This window comes from Sorghum bicolor, chromosome 10 (genome assembly GCF_000003195.3).
Source record: "Sorghum bicolor cultivar BTx623 chromosome 10, Sorghum_bicolor_NCBIv3, whole genome shotgun sequence".
NCBI classification, from domain to species: domain Eukaryota; kingdom Viridiplantae; phylum Streptophyta; class Magnoliopsida; order Poales; family Poaceae; genus Sorghum; species Sorghum bicolor.
Genome location: NC_012879.2, coordinates 260464 through 280220, shown reverse-complemented (window position 1 = coordinate 280220; position 19757 = coordinate 260464). Strand labels below are relative to the sequence as shown.

Below are 19757 nucleotides of genomic sequence, written 5' to 3'. Positions count from 1 at the left end.
CCAAAACAGCTCAGCTTCATCTAGAAAGTCACTTATGAAACTATTTTCTAAAAAAACATCTTTACTAGTGAAGTTGAGCTGTGCCAAACAAGCCCTTAAATTAAAATTTTGAAATTTTAACCAAATTTCTAAAAAAATGTTAAGATTTATAGTATAAACATCGTTAAGATTTTGATGTTGTAGCATTTTTGTTTGTATTTGGTAATTATTGTCCAACTGTAAATTAACTACGCTCAAAAGATTTGTCTCATAAGATTCTTCGATGTGACGAGGAATCTTAAACTTTTTTAGATTTATAAACAATATGTGTGAAAATATATTCAGCGTTTTATTCAATAATATTAATTATGTATTATAAATATAAATATTTTTTTTATATATATCTAGTTAAGGTTAGAAAAAAATGATGTCTTTAGAAAGGAGGAACGACTTCTGATTGGAAATCGAAATTTCCGCGGATTCAGCCGTGGCGACTGCATCCCTGGTTGCGAATCCTGCTAGTGGGCGGTGGCCGATTTCGGGGGGAATTCAGGGCAACGGTCTCCACTCTCCAGGGCCCCACCCTACCGCTGTCTGTATCCCATTCCCGTTCAATCCCCCGCCCCGAGGACTACGTTACCAGGATCTGCCCTGCCGCCATCTTTTCTTTTCCACACACACACACACTACTGTTGTGTCTTCAGGATTTATGGCTACCACAAGTAGGTATATAAAAAACAGATTATATTATATTCACGTTTTTAGCTAAACGTTTAGCTCTACACTTTTTCAGAACGTTTAGCTCTACATATTTTGTTTGGGGAAAAAATAGTAGAGTTATGAAAGCACCTAAAGTGTATTTTATAAACTCTAATTTTCTATGGAGCAACTCTACGATGATATTTACGGAACAGATTTTATAGAACCGTTTTAAACACATCTATATAAATATAAATAGTACTAGAAGATACACCATCTATATAAGCTAGTACAAGATAGTATATCTTTATACTATATTTTAATTAATTTATTTATATGAGGGTATTACAATATTAAAAAAGGAAGCTCCATATACTAGATACTACTACTGAGGAGGAGTAGAGTAGATTGCTGGCTCCTCGGATCCGTCTCGTATCTTTTTCACTAGGGCTTTGTTTACTTCCAAAAAATTTTGCAATTTTTTTTTTATTTCTCGTCACATCGAATCTTTAGACGTACGCATGGAGTATTAAATATAGATAAAAATAAAAACTAATTGCACAGTTTGGTCGGAATTGACGAGACGAATCTTTTGAGCCTAGTTAATCCATAATTGGACAATATTTGTCAAATACAAACGAAAATGCTACTAGTCAAATAGTACCACTTTCGTTTGTATTTGATAAATATTATTCAATCATGGACTAACTAAACTCAAAAGATTCGTCTCGTCAATTCCGATCAAACTGTGCAATTAATTTTTATTTTCGTCTATATTTAATACTTCATACATGCGTCTAAAGATTATATATGACGGAGAATCTGGAAAATTTTGTAAAATTTGTTGGGATTAGCAGGCGGTCAACACCAGCCGGCCAAACCAAAGCATGAGAGGGCTGCGTGTGCCGGCATGCCGTTCAGCACAGCCACAGCTGTACGTACTGCCAGCCTGTCCCCACCACTCCACTGCAGTCCAGTCCTTTTCTTGCGAACCCCCTCTCTCTCCGCTCCCCTGTTTCCGCTTCACACTCTCCATCAATCACGCGCCCCTCCGCCGCCGCTCCGCTCCCATCCCACAACGAAGAAACTGAGAGAGAGAGAGAGAGAGAGAGAGAGCAAGTTGCAGCAGACCTTCAAGAAGACCTACCAAGCAAGCAAGCAATGGCGGCCTCGCTAGCGCCGCTCCTCGCCGTCGCCTTCCTGGCCGCCGCCGCGCAGGCTGCCGACCCCTTCGCATTCTTCGACTGGGACGTCTCCTACATCACCGCCTCCCCTCTCGGCGTCCCGCAGCAGGTCCGTCCCTCTTCCTCTGCTACTACTACTAGTCCTCAACTCTGCGTCTCATTTCTCCAATCCAATCCAATCCAGTCGGGACTGCGTCTTTTCTTCTTCATCCCATCCCTTACATGGCTTGGCTTGGATTTTGCTTCCTCCTACCCACGGCCTCTACAACATTTCGTCTTTTCTTTTTCTTCTTCTTCTCTGCTATAATAAGGGACACCATCGTCGAGATTGGATTTCAACTCAGGCGGCCGCCACCACTTCTGACCGTTGGGGAAAGGGTAGATTCAGTTTCTCCATGTCTGCATCTCCCTTTTCTGAACCGCCACCCTCACACACACTCCCTTTTGCCTCAAGATTCCCCCCCCCCCCCCCCCCCCCTCTCTCTCTCTCTCTTTTTCAAAAAGAAAGAAAAGAAAAAAGAGTTGCTTCTTGCAGGATTTAAGACCTTTGCTTGCGCTCCTTGTCCGCTCAAAGATTTTCAACTCTATTAAAGTTGAGATTTCAACCCAACCCTTGTGTATGTATGGAAAGCAACGAGTGCAACAGACAGACGGTTGAACGAACCCCACGCTCCCCTGGGCGCTTCCAAGTTCAAACACAAAGTTTCAGTATTCAGATCTCCTTCTACTCCATATAATACCCCTGCTCGCATTTCCGGCTGCTTTTACTGTTCCTAAATGCTTTAGGAATTACTTTAGGACTCCTTCAGCATTTTAGACAGCCTCCCTCCAAGGCTTTCTAGTAGCTACTCCAATATGCCCGTCTCTTGTTTCAGGTAATCGCAATCAACAAGCAGTTACCTGGACCTATCATGAATGTCACCACCAACTACAATGTGGTCGTCAATGTCCTCAACAGCTTGGACGAGCCCCTGCTCATCACCTGGTAACCACTCTCATATATAGTCTCATCTTTGCGGCCACCTCTCTCCTCTTAAGCAATTGTGCTTAGGTGCCCTGCTTTCATTTCATTGACTGACTCACGGTGTATGGCCTCTATGTATGAAACCAACCCAACCAGGGATGGGATCCAGCAGCGCAAGAATTGCTGGCAGGATGGGGTTCTCGGCACCACCTGCCCCATACCGCCAGGTTGGAACTGGACTTATAACTTCCAGGTCAAGGACCAGATTGGCAGCTTCTTCTACTTTCCACCCCTCGGCATGCAGCGTGCCGCTGGGGGTTTTGGAGGTATCACTGTCAACAATCGCGCGGTGATCTCGGTCCCATTCGACACGCCAGATGGGGACATCACGTTGTTCATCGGGGACTGGTACAAGATGAACCACACAGTAAGTAGGAGGGGTAAACATGGGTTCTGTTGCAGGATGCATCACATGGTTTTTGGGTGATCATGGGTGTTCATTGTGTTTGACTTCTCATCTGCAGCACCTGAGGAAGATGCTTGATGATGGGAAGGAGCTAGGGATGCCAGACGGTGTTTTGATGAATGGCAAGGGGCCATATAGGTATAATGACTCGCTCGTGCCAGATGGAATTGAACATGAGACTATCAAAGTTGAGCCAGGTGATTACTTTTCTCACTTTAAGCATCATAGGGCTGTCGCATTAAACTGGGATGGCATGTTTTTGAATTAGTCCCTAGAAGTCCACCTCTCCCATATGTTTTTAAATATCAGAAGTTCATCTGTTTGCTGTTGCTTCACATGAATGTTACCACTGAACTACACACAATGTTTTCCCTATATGTTGGAGGAATGATGGTGATAATTCAATGTCACTTTCATGATGGCAACACCTACTAAAGTGTATTTGACTAATGATTGCTTTTGTACGCATTCATAATCTGATAGCTGACAGCTTCCATTCCTCAACAGGAAAAACATACCGTTTCCGTGTCCATAATGTGGGTGTCTCCACAAGCTTGAACTTGAGGATTCAGAATCACAACATGGCCCTTGTTGAAACAGAAGGTTCATATACCATGAAGCAGAATTTCACTAATCTCGACATCCACGTGGGCCAGTCTTACTCATTTTTGGTCACTATGGATCAGAACGCAAGCAGTGATTATTACATTGTGGCCAGTGCTAGGTTTGTGAATGAATCACTCTGGACCAGAGTCACCGGTGTTGCGATTTTGCAATATTCAAATTCAAAGGGCAAAGCATCTGGTCCTCTTCCTGATCCACCAAATGATGAGTATGACAAAACTTTCTCAATGAACCAGGCACGCTCAATCAGGTTTGTAGAAAAGAAAGAAACTTTCTTCATGGTTATTGACTATTCAAGTGACCGCAGGCTTGACTTTCCTATGCAATCCTACTGAAAGCATTGATTCACCCGTCATGTCCGGCGGGCGCTATAGTATTTATATTATTATAATAATATCCTTTTTGGCTATATCTAACTACACTTTGTTAGTACTGCTGTGTATACAAGCAATATAGCTCCTTCTAGTTGTTTTGCCTATACCTTGCTGTTGCCTTTTATCTATCTTGCAATATAGTTCATGTGCATCCCAAGAGATATTCCCTTAGATGGTCTGCTTTCTAAATCTGAATGGGAAACCCTTTTGGAATGAAATACATGATTCCTTTCTCGACGAATCAAAGCTTTTGGGGTTGTAGCATTTCAGAATTGTTTTCTGCCCAAATATTTGCCCTCCTTCTGTTGTATTTCTTCCATATAAGTTGTATTAGAAACTTCAATCTGTTATCAACACCAACAGCAATATCTAAAAGGCCTCTACTAGCATTATCAATGAACAGAGTGTTGGGGTGTCTGCTAGTATTTGCAGGCAACAGACAGTACAGACATGTAGCACTGTCTAACCAAGTTTTCATGTGCACACTGGATTATGTATGTATCTACATCTTGGCCAGTTGGCCTCACAGAGCATCTTTTCTTTCCAGGATGAACGTGAGCACTGGTGCTGCTCGTCCGAATCCTCAGGGCTCATTTCACTATGGCTCTATCAATGTGAGCCAGGTTTACAAGCTGAGGAATGAACCACCTGTTATCATCGATGGGAAGAAGCGGACTACACTGAGTGGTATCTCTTATTCCCCTCCCGATACTCCTCTGAGGTTGGCAGATCTCTATGACAAGAAGGATGTCTACACACTCGACTTCCCTACAATGCCAATTGATGGACCACCAGTGATCAGAACATCTGTCATTAACTCCACATACAAGAACTTTTTGGAAATTGTATTTCAGAACAATGACACAACTGTCCAGACCTACCATATCGATGGATATGCATTCTGGGTTGTAGGGTGAGTAAAGCTTCTATTTCTCATTTCCTTGTGCTGACACATTTTCAAGAGTCCTGGATACTGAATCATTTTCATACTGCCAACAGGATGGACTATGGTGAGTGGACTGAGAATAGCCGTGGGACTTACAACAAGTGGGATGGTGTTTCTCGTTGCACGACTCAGGTAACTGTTGTAGGATAATTACTAATGTCTCTTTGTGTTTCTGGATGCTATGATCGTACCTTTGTGGATACAATAAATCTATTACTTTTACACCGTAATGAAGTAATATATCACATATGCACTTGTGTAGATATGATTGCTGAAAGTGTTTGCTGCATTCAGTCTAACTGATATTACTACTGTGTTATTGATCCTGTAGGTGTTTCCGGGAGCATGGACCGCTGTGATGCTGTCACTTGACAGCCCAGGGTTTTGGAATGTACGGACAGAAAACCTGGACACATGGTATCTGGGTCAGGAGACTTACATCAGGGTGGTGGATCCGAATGGAGGCTATAATGTTACTGAGATGGTGGCTCCAGACAACATGCTCTACTGTGGCCTCCTCAAGGACAAACAGAAGTATGACATCTGCTTATCTTATGTGCTGCTGCTCCTCTAGATAGTAGAAAACCCCTTCCTCCATTTATGGGCAACTGCCTGCTAATAATGCCTGGACTTCTTTTTCCCCCCTTCCCAGGGCTCAGAAGCCTCATGGTTCAAGGTCATCAGCCTCTGCAGCAAAACTGAACTACCATGTGCTCGCGTTTTTGGTCTCTTTGGTAGCCTTGGCGTTGGGCCTTTGACAAGAACTGCCAGTTTGTGGGGTCAGCTGCTGTTTGCAGATTAATTAGGCGTTTGACAGAAATACTGTTGAGTAAGTCAGTCGAATTCGTAGGGGTTCCATTCATGATTTGTCTGGCGATTGAAATACTGCCGTTGCACATCTTTGTCGATCAGAACTGATTAGCATGCTGAAGAACTGTGCAGTAGCTCGATCCGCATATTTGAGGCTGTCGGCAGCTGGCACCCGCAAAGCAAGGAGTGCTGTGCTGCCTGAGATGGTCCATGTGTGTGAGTGTGTTTTTCTTGATCAGTCAATCTGTGGAGAGTTGCAATTAGTCTGTTACAGTAAGTGCTATCCAATTAATCTGTGAATTGCTGGACAATTGAAGGTATTACTGTGCACAACAGCAGGCGTTACCGTATCGCAATTAGTCTGTTAAACATCCGGTAGTACTAGAACTGATGACGCGACCGTTTTGACTGACTGATGACGCGTTTTCTTCTCACTAATTTCTTGCCGGTTTACCGGTGACGGTGAGTGCTTAAAGCAGTCGATGGAGCGATGATGATTGATGAGTATGCTTTGCCCTTGCATGTGAGATGGCCATAATTAGCGGCACCATATAATATAATTCAGATAAAATAAAAATAAGCTGGGGTTTTGACCGACGGCTGGGACTAGATGGAATGAAGAAACCGGCTGGTAGGAGGGTAGGCAGCTGCGTAGTGAGGAGTATCAGCTGGTATTTCAGCGCTAGAGAGGTCAGGTGCCCATACAACATACATGTTTGACATCTGAACCGAAACGATCATCTCATCTACTAACCGTGCTTTTGTCTCTGCTTTATGAATGGAAATAGTGTTGATTCGTTAAAACAAAAAATATCTACAGGGTGTACGATGACACCTACCTGTTTTACCACCACTCATCATAGTTCTCTCGAGAAAACTCCTTTTTACAAAATAGGTATCTCGTGCTCATTCTCCGTTACGAGGCCATCTACAATGCAAATTTGTAAAAATGGAGGAAATTCGAGAGTGTAGAGTGGTACGATACCCAATGGGAACTGAAATGCCTGAGGAAGAACATTATTTATATATAGTGCCAAAGTTTCATTTTGTGGAGTACAATGCTCTTACCCTAAAACTAGATCATATATATTCCCTATATTCTAGGGTATTCTGGTCGTTTTAGTATATATAAATCCTAATACAAATAATTTAAATTGGATTTGACTTGTTTCCTTTTGCTTGTCACCCGGATCGGAGTGCCGTCCTTGCGCATATAGTGAGACCTACCTGAACCTGAGTAGGAGTCGCCTTGCATTTCAGACCTCCCAACCTCATTTGCCTTGAAACCTGGCGATGACGATGTACCAGTGGCGCTCCCGGGACGCATTCGAATCTGACTTCACGCGACCCACCATTTTTAAATCCTCGTCACATCGAATCTTACGACATATGCATGGAGCACTAAATATAAACGAAAATAAAAACTAATTGTACAGTTTACTTGTAAATCGTGAGATGAATCTTTTAAGCCTAGTTACTCCATAATTGGACAATGTTTGTCAAATAAAAACGAAAGTGCTACAGTAACGAAAACCAAAAAAATTTTCGGAACTAAACAAGACCAATTGCAAGGGCAGACCAGAGGGCATGGTATGTAGTACACAGTGCAAGATCAGATTGATGCAACAGATCGAGAGAAAAGACCCAATGCAATATATATAGTATAATGCAGGAAGTCAGGAACAAAAAAAATCGCAGCCGGCCGGCGTGAGGCTAATCATCGGCTGAAGCTCACGCCTGCACAATGGATGGATCAAGATGGAAGGAAGCTACTACCAACTTTCTAGCAAAAGCCAAAACTGTATTCTCCAACACACCTCTCTGCCGGCCGGCCGGCCTTTAAAGTTTGCCCTTTTCATGAAAGCTTTCTCCATCTCTCATGATCCCCAGACCTACCCACGACAACATATATACATGTAGCTCTGTCTCTGTGCTATCAATCAATGGATCCTGAGTGAGACTCAGTAAACCACTCGATCGAACCTGATTGTAATTAATGTGGTCTGATGAATATATATACATGATGCAAAATAACATCGTACGTTCTACTTGTAAACTCTCATCGCATAGTGATTATTGCCCATGCATGTAAAAACTGTCATCAATTCTTTTCTTAGTAAGGAGTAGAAAGTGATTGTTAATTGCAAATTGTCAAAATTAATGAAGGGTCCAATATCCTAGACAAATTCATATATAGATGATATATAAAACCTAGATGATGCTGATCTACAGATATATGTGTGACACGCCTTGTTTGTTTGGCTGATAAGTGATAGCAGAAAATACTGTTAGCTGACTTGTTATGAGAGAAAATTACTACTAAACTGGCAGATTCGACTGATAATCTCAAATGTTCCTTTATGGCTTCAATTCATCTCATTGTCGATCTATCTCTCTATATGTGCACATAATACACCACTAATGCATTGCACGGGCCAACCCAGCCGGCCGCCATATATACATATATATATGATACATATGGATATACTCTAATCATACCACATATATTACAGCTAGGGACAGAAACATTATTATATATTTTTCCACTATTCGTCTCCTAAGCTTTACCCCACATATATTGATGCGGGGTGAAGCTTAGGGGATGAATAGTGGAGAAGAAAACAAGCTATATATATATATATATATAGTATCATCTAATGACAACTAAAAGTTAATTGCTAAAGTGGAATACTAGCTCACAAATATTTACTAGTAAATTAAAACCATCTCTTTGCGTTCATACTACTACTTCTTAGCTTCATTCATTCCCATCACCTATATACATGTCATTTGTTATTATCTTATTAGGCCAGTCTCAATGGACAATGTCACTGCACGGTTTCACATACCAACACGTCATCAAGATTGAAATGAAACCATCTATGAAATAACCTCAGCAATGAAGCATTTTCACTTTGTTGTTTCCAAGGCTAAGCAAAGCATTTAATTGCTGCAAAATGATTGGATCACGTGCAAGATGGTGAAACGATTTGGCCCCCCAGTGAGGATTTCATCACGTTTCACCGTGTGGGAAACAACGCCCGCGGGGTTTCACCATGGTGAAACTACTTCTCTCTCCTCTTTGTTTCATGCAAAAAGTATAGTTTTGCTGACATGGCGTTCTAATAAATGTGCATGACATTCTGGTGAAACCCTCACTGAGACTGGCCTTAGTGTAAGGATGGGACCTGCGGGGAAGGTGATGCAGCCCACAGTTAACGAAATACAATAAATGAAGTAGGCGAGAAATGGATAATGAAGCCGGTGATGAAGTTGAGCTAGATGAAACATGAAGGCTTGTCTAGATAATTTGGCGCAAAGGTGTGATGATCCAGAGCCTGTGGTCCTCTAATAAGATGGCAAAAAACATGAACAATGCATCGAAGACCATGCATGTGTTTTATGCAACAATGTAGTTGAGGATGTAGCCACAACTAGTGAATTGAGGATGTAACGGTGGAGAAGACCATGTGTGGCGATGCTGCGATGCAGCAAGGCATAGCCTCATTGATTAGAGAGAAGGCACATATGTAGTACTTCCTCTGTTCTAAATTATAATTAAGTCGCTTTAACTTTTTTGATGTATAATGCATCTAAATATAATAATATATCTAGATATATAGCAAAATGAATGAACTAAAAAAGTCAAAACGACTCATAATTTGAAATGGAGAGAGTACTAGAGTATGAACTTCACGGGATCCTTAACACAAATGGTGATCAAACTGGTCACGTGGCGAGGCGTAGGCAAGATCCTAATTGATCAGTCTAATTTCACGCAAAATTGGAGATGACAATGACGATGTTGGGGGGCAGACTTGATGCTTCTCTGACTTGTGCCATGTAGCCCTAGCTAGGTCGAGCGCTCGTACTGAAAAGATGAGGGCAATAGTTAGAGCACGATCACTCATATCGGATAGGATTACATATCTGTATCAATTTCTATCTAGATCCTCACATACCTTGTTTGCCAAGTTCCATATGGGCTATTTTCCCCTTGACTAGTCGGCTCGGTCCACCTCGTTCTTGGGTGTGGGTTTTTTCCTTAATGAGGATACCCGAACTCAATGGAGTTGACAAGTAGCACACTTTCTTGTCTCCCACATGTGAACACAATGTCTAACAATCAGTTCTCTATTTATGCCGCTCTCACCCTTCTCCGGTGTATGCACCTACACACACATTTTTCAGGACAAGCACACATCCAAAAATCTATCTTGCGCTATTGCACAAAGCATATCTAGAGACGAGCAGACCGACGATCTCTATCAAATTTTCCATGTTAATAGGTCATTTATAGAGGCATCTGCTAGCAAAACATTTTTTTAAAAATTCAGACAAGCCCCATGGGGTTGTTTCCCCTCTTGACCAATTGGCTCGGTCCACCTCCTGCTTGGGTGTGGGCTTTTTCCTTGATGAGGATACCCAGACTCTATGGAGTCGGCTAGTAGCACACTCTCTTGTCTCACACAAGTGAACACAATCTCTAACAATCAGTTCTCTGTTAATGCCGCTCTCAGCCTTCTCCGGTGTACGCACCTACACACATTTTTTAGGAAGAGCACACATCCAAAACTCTATCTTGCACTATTGCACAAAGCGTATCTAGAGATGGGCAAACCGATGATCTCTATCAAATTTTCATATTAATAGGTCATTTAGAGAGGCATCTGCTAGCAAAACATTTTTAAAAAATCTAGACAAGCCCCCCTACCAATAGGTAGGGGCAGTGGTTTGAAGTTTTGTAATTTTTTTTGTGTGAAATACATGCATGTTTGCTTCAATTCAAACCATGAGCTCTAGCCTCGCGCGACATCATCTCCATACCACTACATTACACACTCACTCTATGAATATAAATAATGCTATCTTTTATATTAACATTTAGTAATCTTGTATTGAATATTTCAGACATAAATGACCCATACGAAAAAATGAATTGCAAATTTGTAGGTATGCCTATTACTATATACAACTTAAATGAACATTTGTGGACTCTAAATGACTTCAAATAAAAAAACTTATAAAGTACGAAGTTGTAGATCATGTGTGGACCTCTACATGTTTATAATTATTTACGATGTGAACATCCAACTTTTAATTTTGAATTCTAAAATATGATAACTTAAAAACTAAATTTTACTATGTTGATAAGTGAGAACAGCATCACCGATGCCTTCGACCACCTCTACTTCAACTATTTGTCTTATCTACTCCTCTAATCATAATGTTTAGCATGTCTACTTTACATGTAGATCACACACTCACTAGTTACTGTATTGCTATGAGATTCGTACTGGTCAAAATTTATTAAGTTTGACTAGATTTAAAGAAAATATTAATAGTATTTTATATCTCTAGATAAGTTTATCATGAAAATATATTAAATAATTAATCTAATCTAGTGATACTAATTATGCACCATAAATCCAAATATTTTTCTTATATTATATTGGTCAAAGTTAAAATATTTGATTTTGGGAAGTGAGAATGACACCCTTTGTGGGATGGTGGGAGTATATATTTTTGGATTAAAATATGTGATAATATGTCTAAATTCTAACACTAATTTGGTTGGGTGGAATTAAGTGATGGGTCCAATTAAGTAAGAGTAAGACATATATATTACCATATATATTGTGTCTATATTGTTCCAAGCTAGGGACTAAAAAATGGGAGACTGGAAGGAAGAGCTTAAAGAAAGGGATGGATGGAATTAGGGAAGGGAAGGAATGATGGCGCGAGGCAGTGGACGGGGGATTTGTTTGGTGCTGGTCGGGTGGGGTGGGCCCACCCTCGCGGGTCCCACACGGTGTGGGCGTGGGGCCGGGAGAGACTAGACAAAGTTAAGGAAGGGGTCGCTCGCTGTTCTTCTACGTCTCCTCCCTCCCTCCCTCCTTCCTTCCACTGCCTGCGAGCGTGAGAGAGAGAGAGAGCCTACAGACTGCACCGCCGTACCCTAGCATAGCTTCTGATAGCAGCAGCTACTAGTTACAGTTAGTTCCTCCTCCTCTTCTTCTTCTTCTTCTTCTTCTTCTTCTTCCGATCCTCATCATCTCCCATCTCTCTTTCACGTACTGTCCCCTTAATTTGCCTGATATTCTCACAGCTAGCGCGCGGCCGGGCCGTAGATTGCGATCGAGTTGGTTTCTAATCAACTCCGATCCAGCAGCTAGCTCATCACTCTCCTCTCCTCCGATCTCGATCAATCCCGTCAGTTCACATCATTTATTATATATAGTTTGATCGGATCAGAGATCATCAGCAACCCCGTTCGTCCGTCCCCGGCCGTTCCCGTTTGCACGGCAGTCGCGTCCTACTAGCTTCATTCATTCCCTCTGGCGGCCTTTTGCTCTGATCTCCCTCCCTCTCTCTCTCACTCCCATAGCTTCTCAGCTCGCTCTCTCTGTGCTAATACGTACCTAGGTCAGGGGAGAGGCAACAGAGAGAGACAATCCCGTGATTAGCCAAGATCGACCAATATTATATCGAGCTTCCATGCACTGATTCATGCAGATCCATGAACTCTCTCATGCATGTTATAGCAAGGTAGGCATGCATACTGCTACTCTCTGATATCTCGAGATGCAATAGGAACTATTCAACCTAGCTTAAAACAGTATATTGTTTCACCTGGATTATTCGATCTCTAAACGTTTTATATTATTTGGTTCAACTCGATCTACCTAGTTTGTTGTGTGCAGTGCTTGCATCCTGTTGGTATCATTTCGTTTCTTTTTTTGCTCATCGATCAATCTTGTTGTTGTACACGTACGTGTATCATCAATCTCTATCTGCTGTGACATTCTTCTTGGGATCTGAACCAGATAATGACCTAGCTAGAGAGAGAACAGCAACCAGCAGCAAGACAGGGAGACCGTCGAAGAGAAAATAAAGGCTCATTCCTGTCTCCACCTGCACCTCTACGTACTATAGCTGCAGCTACTACCAAACCTAGTAGAGATCTCTCTACAAGGTTTTCGTTACATCTCTCTGATTTGGGAAAGGTATATATTCTCCATCTTAATTATGTCACTTTTCATGTTAGATTTGCATATAGATTTTAGCAGATCCCGGAACCCTAGATACGAGATCCGAATATGTATATACACTATATAGTGTATATATATATGATGTTTTGTTTGAATCTGACTATAAGATCGATGTTCTTGATCGCAGAAGAAAAAGCTATATAGCACGAAGTGTTTTCTTTCTCTCTCTCTCTCTCTCTCTCTCTCTCTCTCTCTGCCTCTAAATTCAGCATCAAATGACAGATAATCTTTACTTCTTCAAAACCACATACACACGGTGCTGCAATGATTTTGTTCCCTTGAAATAATTTCAAAGGGCCAGATCAGCTTGCACAATTAGTCACTTACCACCATGGGTGGCAGTAGAATTTGCCAGTGCAAATATATACACTTTTTTTTTGTTCTACGCCATGTTTCAAAATGAAACCACTACCGTTGCTTACTTGGATTGATCAATGTTTGATTCAGAGTTTTTTATTATTTATTTTACAAAAAAACATATCTTTTAGATGATGTGAGTTTTATTATTTAAATCAAGAAAGCTAAATGTGCATATGCCACATGATCTCTTTTGCATATGTACAAGTTAGAAATAGCACACGTACTAACTTAAACGCAACGAACATTTCTTAATTAATAATAAACTAAGAATATATTACTGCCACACAGTACACATGACTGACCATGTGGTAGGGTAATTAATTAATCTATAATATCATAAGAACGTACATACACACCAGTTCCAAATAATCAACATATCTCTCTCCAATTAACAAACATTGATCATCAGCAGAACAAATACAAAAAATGACGACGACGCTTAGTTATCACACTAAGTATAGCTAGCACATATGATCATAGACACGCATGCACCTAGCGCGTGAGTGCCACACTTTAAGGGGTGACCCCATCCAATGTTGGGTGAAGTGCATGTATAATACATTACTATATGCACTAGAGGCCAGCCTGCACTAGGGAGGGCCTGCATCCAGGACATGTATGATGAGAGAAAGCTAGCTTTGAGCAGCAACAGCAGCAGCAAGGGAAACATTCCACAAAGGGTAATGAGTGTGGTGATGCTCAGCTGCTCATCAGTACCACATACTACACCACATGGAATGCAATGCAAGCACTGAAGCCATTAGTAGTGCATGCGTCACTACTGCAAATCATCATGCTTGCTTCGAGTATTACTTTTTATCTGTCCATTATCGCATGCGTACCCTAGCCTGCTGGCGCGCGCGGGTTAAAATTATGATCGATGGTACACATATGCAGCTAGCATTCATCGATTACATCCTGGCAGGCCGATATTGGTTTAATATTTAGGTCTTATATATATAGTACCTGATTATTATCTAGCATGCATGATACAATGCAAGATCTATAACGTATAACATTTGGTTGAAATCATGCATTTGGTATGACTACGACGCATCAATGCAATTTCAGGTTCATAATATATATATATCAGTCTGTTATCTAGCTAGATGGGTATGAGCAGCGCACAAGCGCAGACGCAGCAGCTGGTTCCTCCAGGTTTTCGATTCCATCCGACAGACGAAGAGCTGGTGGACTACTACCTCAGGAAGAAGGTGGCCTCAAGAAGGATCGACCTCAATGTCATCAAAGATGTCGATCTTTACAAGATAGAGCCATGGGATCTCCAAGGTCGATCAGTACACGTTTACATTGTTATATATATATATGTAATCACTGATATACATGTATATATAGATGTTTTTCTTTTTGATCCTCGGACATTATTTTGCCCGTTTTCCCCATCTCATCACCATTATTTACAATTGGCATGCAGAGAAGTGCAGATTGGGAGGACCTGGTGAGGAGGAGCAGAACGAGTGGTACTTCTTCAGCCACAAAGACAAGAAATACCCGACGGGCACCCGGACCAACCGTGCCACCGCCGCTGGGTTTTGGAAGGCCACCGGCAGAGACAAGCCGATCTATGCTAACAAGCAGCGGCAGCTGGTGGGCATGAGGAAGACGCTGGTGTACTACAAGGGCAGGGCTCCCAATGGCCACAAGTCCGATTGGATCATGCACGAGTACCGCCTTGAAACCAATGAGAATGGCCCTCCCCAGGCAAGCAAAGCTCTAATTTATTTACTTCATTGTATTATATAATTACTCTCTAGCTTAAGTTTATTTATTACACTGCCTACCAAATATATTATCATACAATTAAGTTTTGATCATTATATTCAGTATATATAGTACGATATACAAGCAAGGAGTTTTACACTATATATCATACATAAGTTCAGATCATGGCAATCCAAAAATATAATGCATGTCATATATATACACATTGGTCGTTGTGATGTGTATGGATATTTATCGCATCCCCTCAGTAGCCAGCTGATTACCCTGCATGTGTAGATTGTCGTTGTTACTCTCAGCAGCCAGCTTTTTATCCTGCAGATCAGAATTATCATGAAGAAAATATAGATGCGTTAATTTATACCATCGTCATCCATGCTATATATCTTTTTCATACATATATCAACAACAACTGTATAATGATAAAGTGTATTTGTTATGAACTTAATTATAATGTTATCTAGAAGGATATATATTCTCTACTCATGCACATTGTCTAAAGTTTATCCTATATAAAAGTAGAACTTATCTGAATCAAACTGACACTCGATCCTTTGTTACTTTGTGTTCTGCTTTTGTGATGTGATGTACTGTGCCTTCCATGCATTTTGGAACATGCATGTGTGCAACATATGGAATTGCTCATCTATAGATCATACCATTAAGGCACTGGACTTGATATTAAGTTGGTGGCATGATGTGTTCCAATGATCTATTAAGAACTCTGCTGTTTAGTGTTGTTCTACATTTTAAGATGATCGTCGTTTTCTGAATAATCACATACTTCACGTCAGCTACTTTTTTCAACATATATATCATCTATATTTCAGGAGGAAGGATGGGTAGTATGTAGGGTGTTCAAAAAGCGACTACCAACAACAAGAAGAGAATCTGACCATGATGCACCATGCTGGTATGTCGATGATGATGGAACCTTCATGCATGACCTTAACTCTCCCATGAGTGGATTGCCACCACACCACAGCATCGCACAGCTGCAAGAACAACACCTCCAAATGCTGAACAATAGCTACAAGAGGGAACTGAAGCTACAATTCCAGATGCCAAGCCATCATATTCTAAATGCCATTCCTCACGAGCTAGAGAGCCCATCCTTCCATTCTCTTTTGGTCTCCCCAGACCATCAAACCAAAGTGCAACATGCCCACCAACATGTTCAGCTCATGGAGCATGCAGTCGACCAAGTCACTGATTGGAGAGTTCTGGACAAGTTTGTTGCGTCTCAACTTAGTAACGATGCAGCAAAGGGTGTAGATTATACTGATGAAGGAGATATCCTTCAGGTCAATGAGAAGCAAGAGGTGGCTACCGATTATGCATCAACGTCAACATCCAGCAGCCAAGTTGATCCATGGAAGTGACGATGATGAAATTAATCAAACAAACATACTACCTCATATAAAATATTATATTAAGAGCTACAATAATATATGATGATGATTATCATATCGGATCAATTGGGACATATAAGTAATTTGATCTACATAGTGGCCTGTAAATAAGACTATATTGAGTTGTGTATCAGTGTACTACTTATTATGTCCTTCAGGATGTTGTACTGAATATACTTATCATACCGTGTCTCTATATAAATAATGTCATGGGGAACTTAGAAACTTCATGAATCATGATTTGTAATAGGCCAGTGACACTCTTTCAGTTATTATGTGATACTAAGTTGTTGGTCTATCAACCAATTAATAACTCGATAGCCATATTTATTATTTCATTTTGCAGGGATTCTATATATATTGTACCTTTGGCAGCACATTTTTCTTTAAGTGGACACTATTAGTCTATTAGGACAAGTTAGATAATATGGAATTCCTAAACTGATATGCTTAAAGATGTGGAATGTGGAATAACAGTTTAGTTTAATTTGCTAAGTGAAACCATGCGGAACGTGGAATTATATATCTGATCGAAATTTTTTGAAGAACCAGTCATCTTATATTTGTTGTCACAACTTACCTAGTGACACTATATATATCATATACCGTATTTTTTGCCAGCTATAATCCTCAAGGATCACTACCCAGGACTTTTCAGTACACTTAACCAAATACATAATTAAGATGTTTATAGAATATTAATAGAACCAGAGTTGAAATGACCAATCATTTTCCTATATATGTGATTGTCAGAAAGATGATCTCGTTAAGCAATAATCTTCTTTCCTTCTACTGTCGAAAAAGAAAATAGAGAGTACATATGCCTAATTCTTTATTCTAGAAAAAAGGCCGAAGGGCGAAGGTATATAGACGAAAAGAAAATACTGACATAGAACTTCATACATGCATTGATGCATTTGTTTTGTCTCCTTAGATGTGTAATTGTGCAAACAGCTAATTTGCTTGATAAAATGCAATCAGGGCAAGTAGGTCGACTATGTTACTGGGAGCATAAAATTCATCCATTATCTACAGTTAATGGGCCGGGCAATGAGTTTCAGGCCAGGATATTAGTGGCACTGCCATCAGACTTCTTAGATAACACAGTACTCTATCACTTGGTGTGCTGTGACAATTAATACCAATGGTCAGACCATAAGAAATCCTAGCACAGATCAAAACTCTATCACTTGGTGTGCTCTCGCAGTCACGCCCAGTGTGACTATTTATGAATCATGTGAGGACGTGTATGGTCCTCCATTACAGTTCTGACTAAATGAGCAATGCAAAGGACAAGAGCGTATTGCTAAGGCATAACTCAACAGGAATATCATAGTCGTAAGCAACTAACCCGGGTATTTCTAGAGTGGGATGTACGCATTACACATGTACTGGAAATTAAGGTAAGATTAGTTCACATATTCCAAGTATATAAGCATCAGACACAATATGGAGAAGATCAAAGGGGAATTCATCAAAAACTTGATCTTTCCTCATGAACAGAACAGGCCAAAGAAAGAAAACCAACTAAAACTCGGTTTAGTCATGCACATAGTTGTTAGCACATTCCATGTGCATAGCTACAAGTATGTACACTTCACTAGGAGTTAGGGAGAAGCTGCTCTGCATGATCACCTATTCGCGCTTAGCTTTAGATCATTAACTTATGTAATGAAAATGTTTAGCAATAGTAATCTTTCTAACTAGCCTTGTTCAGGAAAAAGAAGCTAGCAGCTTCTCTCTCACGAGCCATCAAACAGTAATTAAGGAGAAGTTCAGAAGCCCGGGCATATCATTTATTTTCGAAATGGTAACACATGTCGATTGGCTATAATGAGTTTGACCAGCTAGCAGTAAAGAAATATCTACCTATAGAACAGGTAAAAGGAAACAAATGACAAGTCCACAAATATCATGGTAACTAATGACATGAAAGAAAGATTGATAACAGTACAGTAACATAACTCACCTACCACTTAGAACACGCTGGTGATCATGGCCCAGGGATTATGTGGAACAAGCACGATCGAGCTAGATGACAAAGATTACAGGAGAGAAAGGGCCGGATAGCGACACCACCTCAAGGAGTGGTGCCAATGCAGAGAGTGAAGGGCAATGCTTCCTGATCGTTGCTTTAAGGGATCAAAGATAGCAAGCATGCATAGGAGCAGCAAAGGAAGACATGCATGTATGCATAGCATGCCTCCCACCAACTGATCGAGCTTCCGGCTTATATAGTGCAAGAGCCCCACATACACCTGACCGCAAGCCGGCCATGCAGTTGAGTCCACACACCCTTCAAAGCAATGCAAGCATTACACACTCCAGAAAAAGCATGGTCTGCATCACACCTCTCAACTACTTCCCAGATGTGTATACTGATAGATGGGACACACATACGGCCCTGCATGTCAGTGGCTGCAGTTCCTGTGAAAAAAAAAGGCAAACCACAATATGATAGGATTATTTGCGCATGTATGAGGTTAAAAAGGAAGTTGTGGGAAAGGCAGGGGTGTTGGGAACCAGGCAGGCAACAACATGCATGCATGCATGCATGAGATCGATGGGCAATGAGATGAGAAGGAGAATCGAAGTGGGTATAATTAAGTACACAGAGAGGGGGAGGGTGATGTTTGTTTGTAGAGGAAGATAACATGATGCCTGCGTGAAAGCCTTCATGTGAGACCCCATCATGTCTGCTCGCAGCCCTTCTAAATCTCTGGCTAGTTAGTAATCCACCATACGCAACTGCAGTTTTCACACTGCACGTACAATCATTCATATGTCAATCTTAATCCCAAGCAACACAAATAAAATAAAGGAATATATAGACGTGAAGACGCATAGAGAGAGATGCACTTTGAACGCTTGACATGCATAAGAAACTAAGAGATAGATATGCAACCAAGGGAAAAAAGGTCCTTGTACTTGCCTCATTATTGCGTTCATTTCACGCTGGAGAAGTATGTATCATGACTCATGGATCAAGACCCCTCAGCTGCCAAATATAATCACATTGGTTATTAAATCCGCCATTTTTTTTAATATAAAAGAAAAACAATATATTAATTCTGCCTATCTCAGCGATTAATCGAACGATTGGAGTGCATGCAAAAGAATAAGACATAGGCCATTTAATTCAGATCG

At 40.9% G+C, this 19757-nt stretch overlaps 2 protein-coding genes and 1 long non-coding RNA gene across 6 annotated transcripts; 2 read left to right on the top strand and 1 right to left on the bottom strand.

Annotated features, from left to right (window-relative positions):
* LOC8066864 (monocopper oxidase-like protein SKU5) lies at positions 1681–6379 on the top strand. Its single transcript, XM_002437624.2, has 9 exons — positions 1681–1971; positions 2738–2847; positions 2983–3253; positions 3351–3489; positions 3800–4166; positions 4838–5203; positions 5290–5368; positions 5568–5770; positions 5889–6379. The coding sequence occupies exons 1-9, from the start codon at positions 1840–1842 to the stop codon at positions 5992–5994; spliced, it is 1773 nt and encodes a 590-aa protein (XP_002437669.1). The 5' UTR covers positions 1681–1839; the 3' UTR covers positions 5995–6379.
* Positions 11937–16879, top strand: LOC8067880 (NAC domain-containing protein 7). Of its 4 annotated transcripts, none has more exons than XM_021449623.1 (5): positions 11937–12042; positions 12874–13053; positions 14530–14748; positions 14894–15180; positions 16029–16879. In XM_021449623.1, exons 3-5 carry the CDS (start codon positions 14568–14570, stop codon positions 16578–16580), a joined length of 1020 nt encoding a protein of 339 aa, XP_021305298.1. In that variant the 5' UTR covers positions 11937–12042; positions 12874–13053; positions 14530–14567; the 3' UTR covers positions 16581–16879. The 4 variants fall into 4 exon arrangements, with proteins under 4 accessions (XP_021305298.1, XP_021305297.1, XP_021305296.1 ...); XM_021449622.1 differs by having other exon boundaries at positions 11943–12595; positions 14552–14748; XM_021449621.1 differs by having other exon boundaries at positions 11943–12595.
* On the bottom strand, positions 15187–19356 carry LOC110431049. Its single transcript, XR_002448539.1, has 3 exons — positions 18580–19356; positions 16095–16193; positions 15187–15513 (listed from the first exon to the last, which is right to left on the bottom strand). It is a non-coding gene; the product is annotated as an uncharacterized LOC110431049 (long non-coding RNA).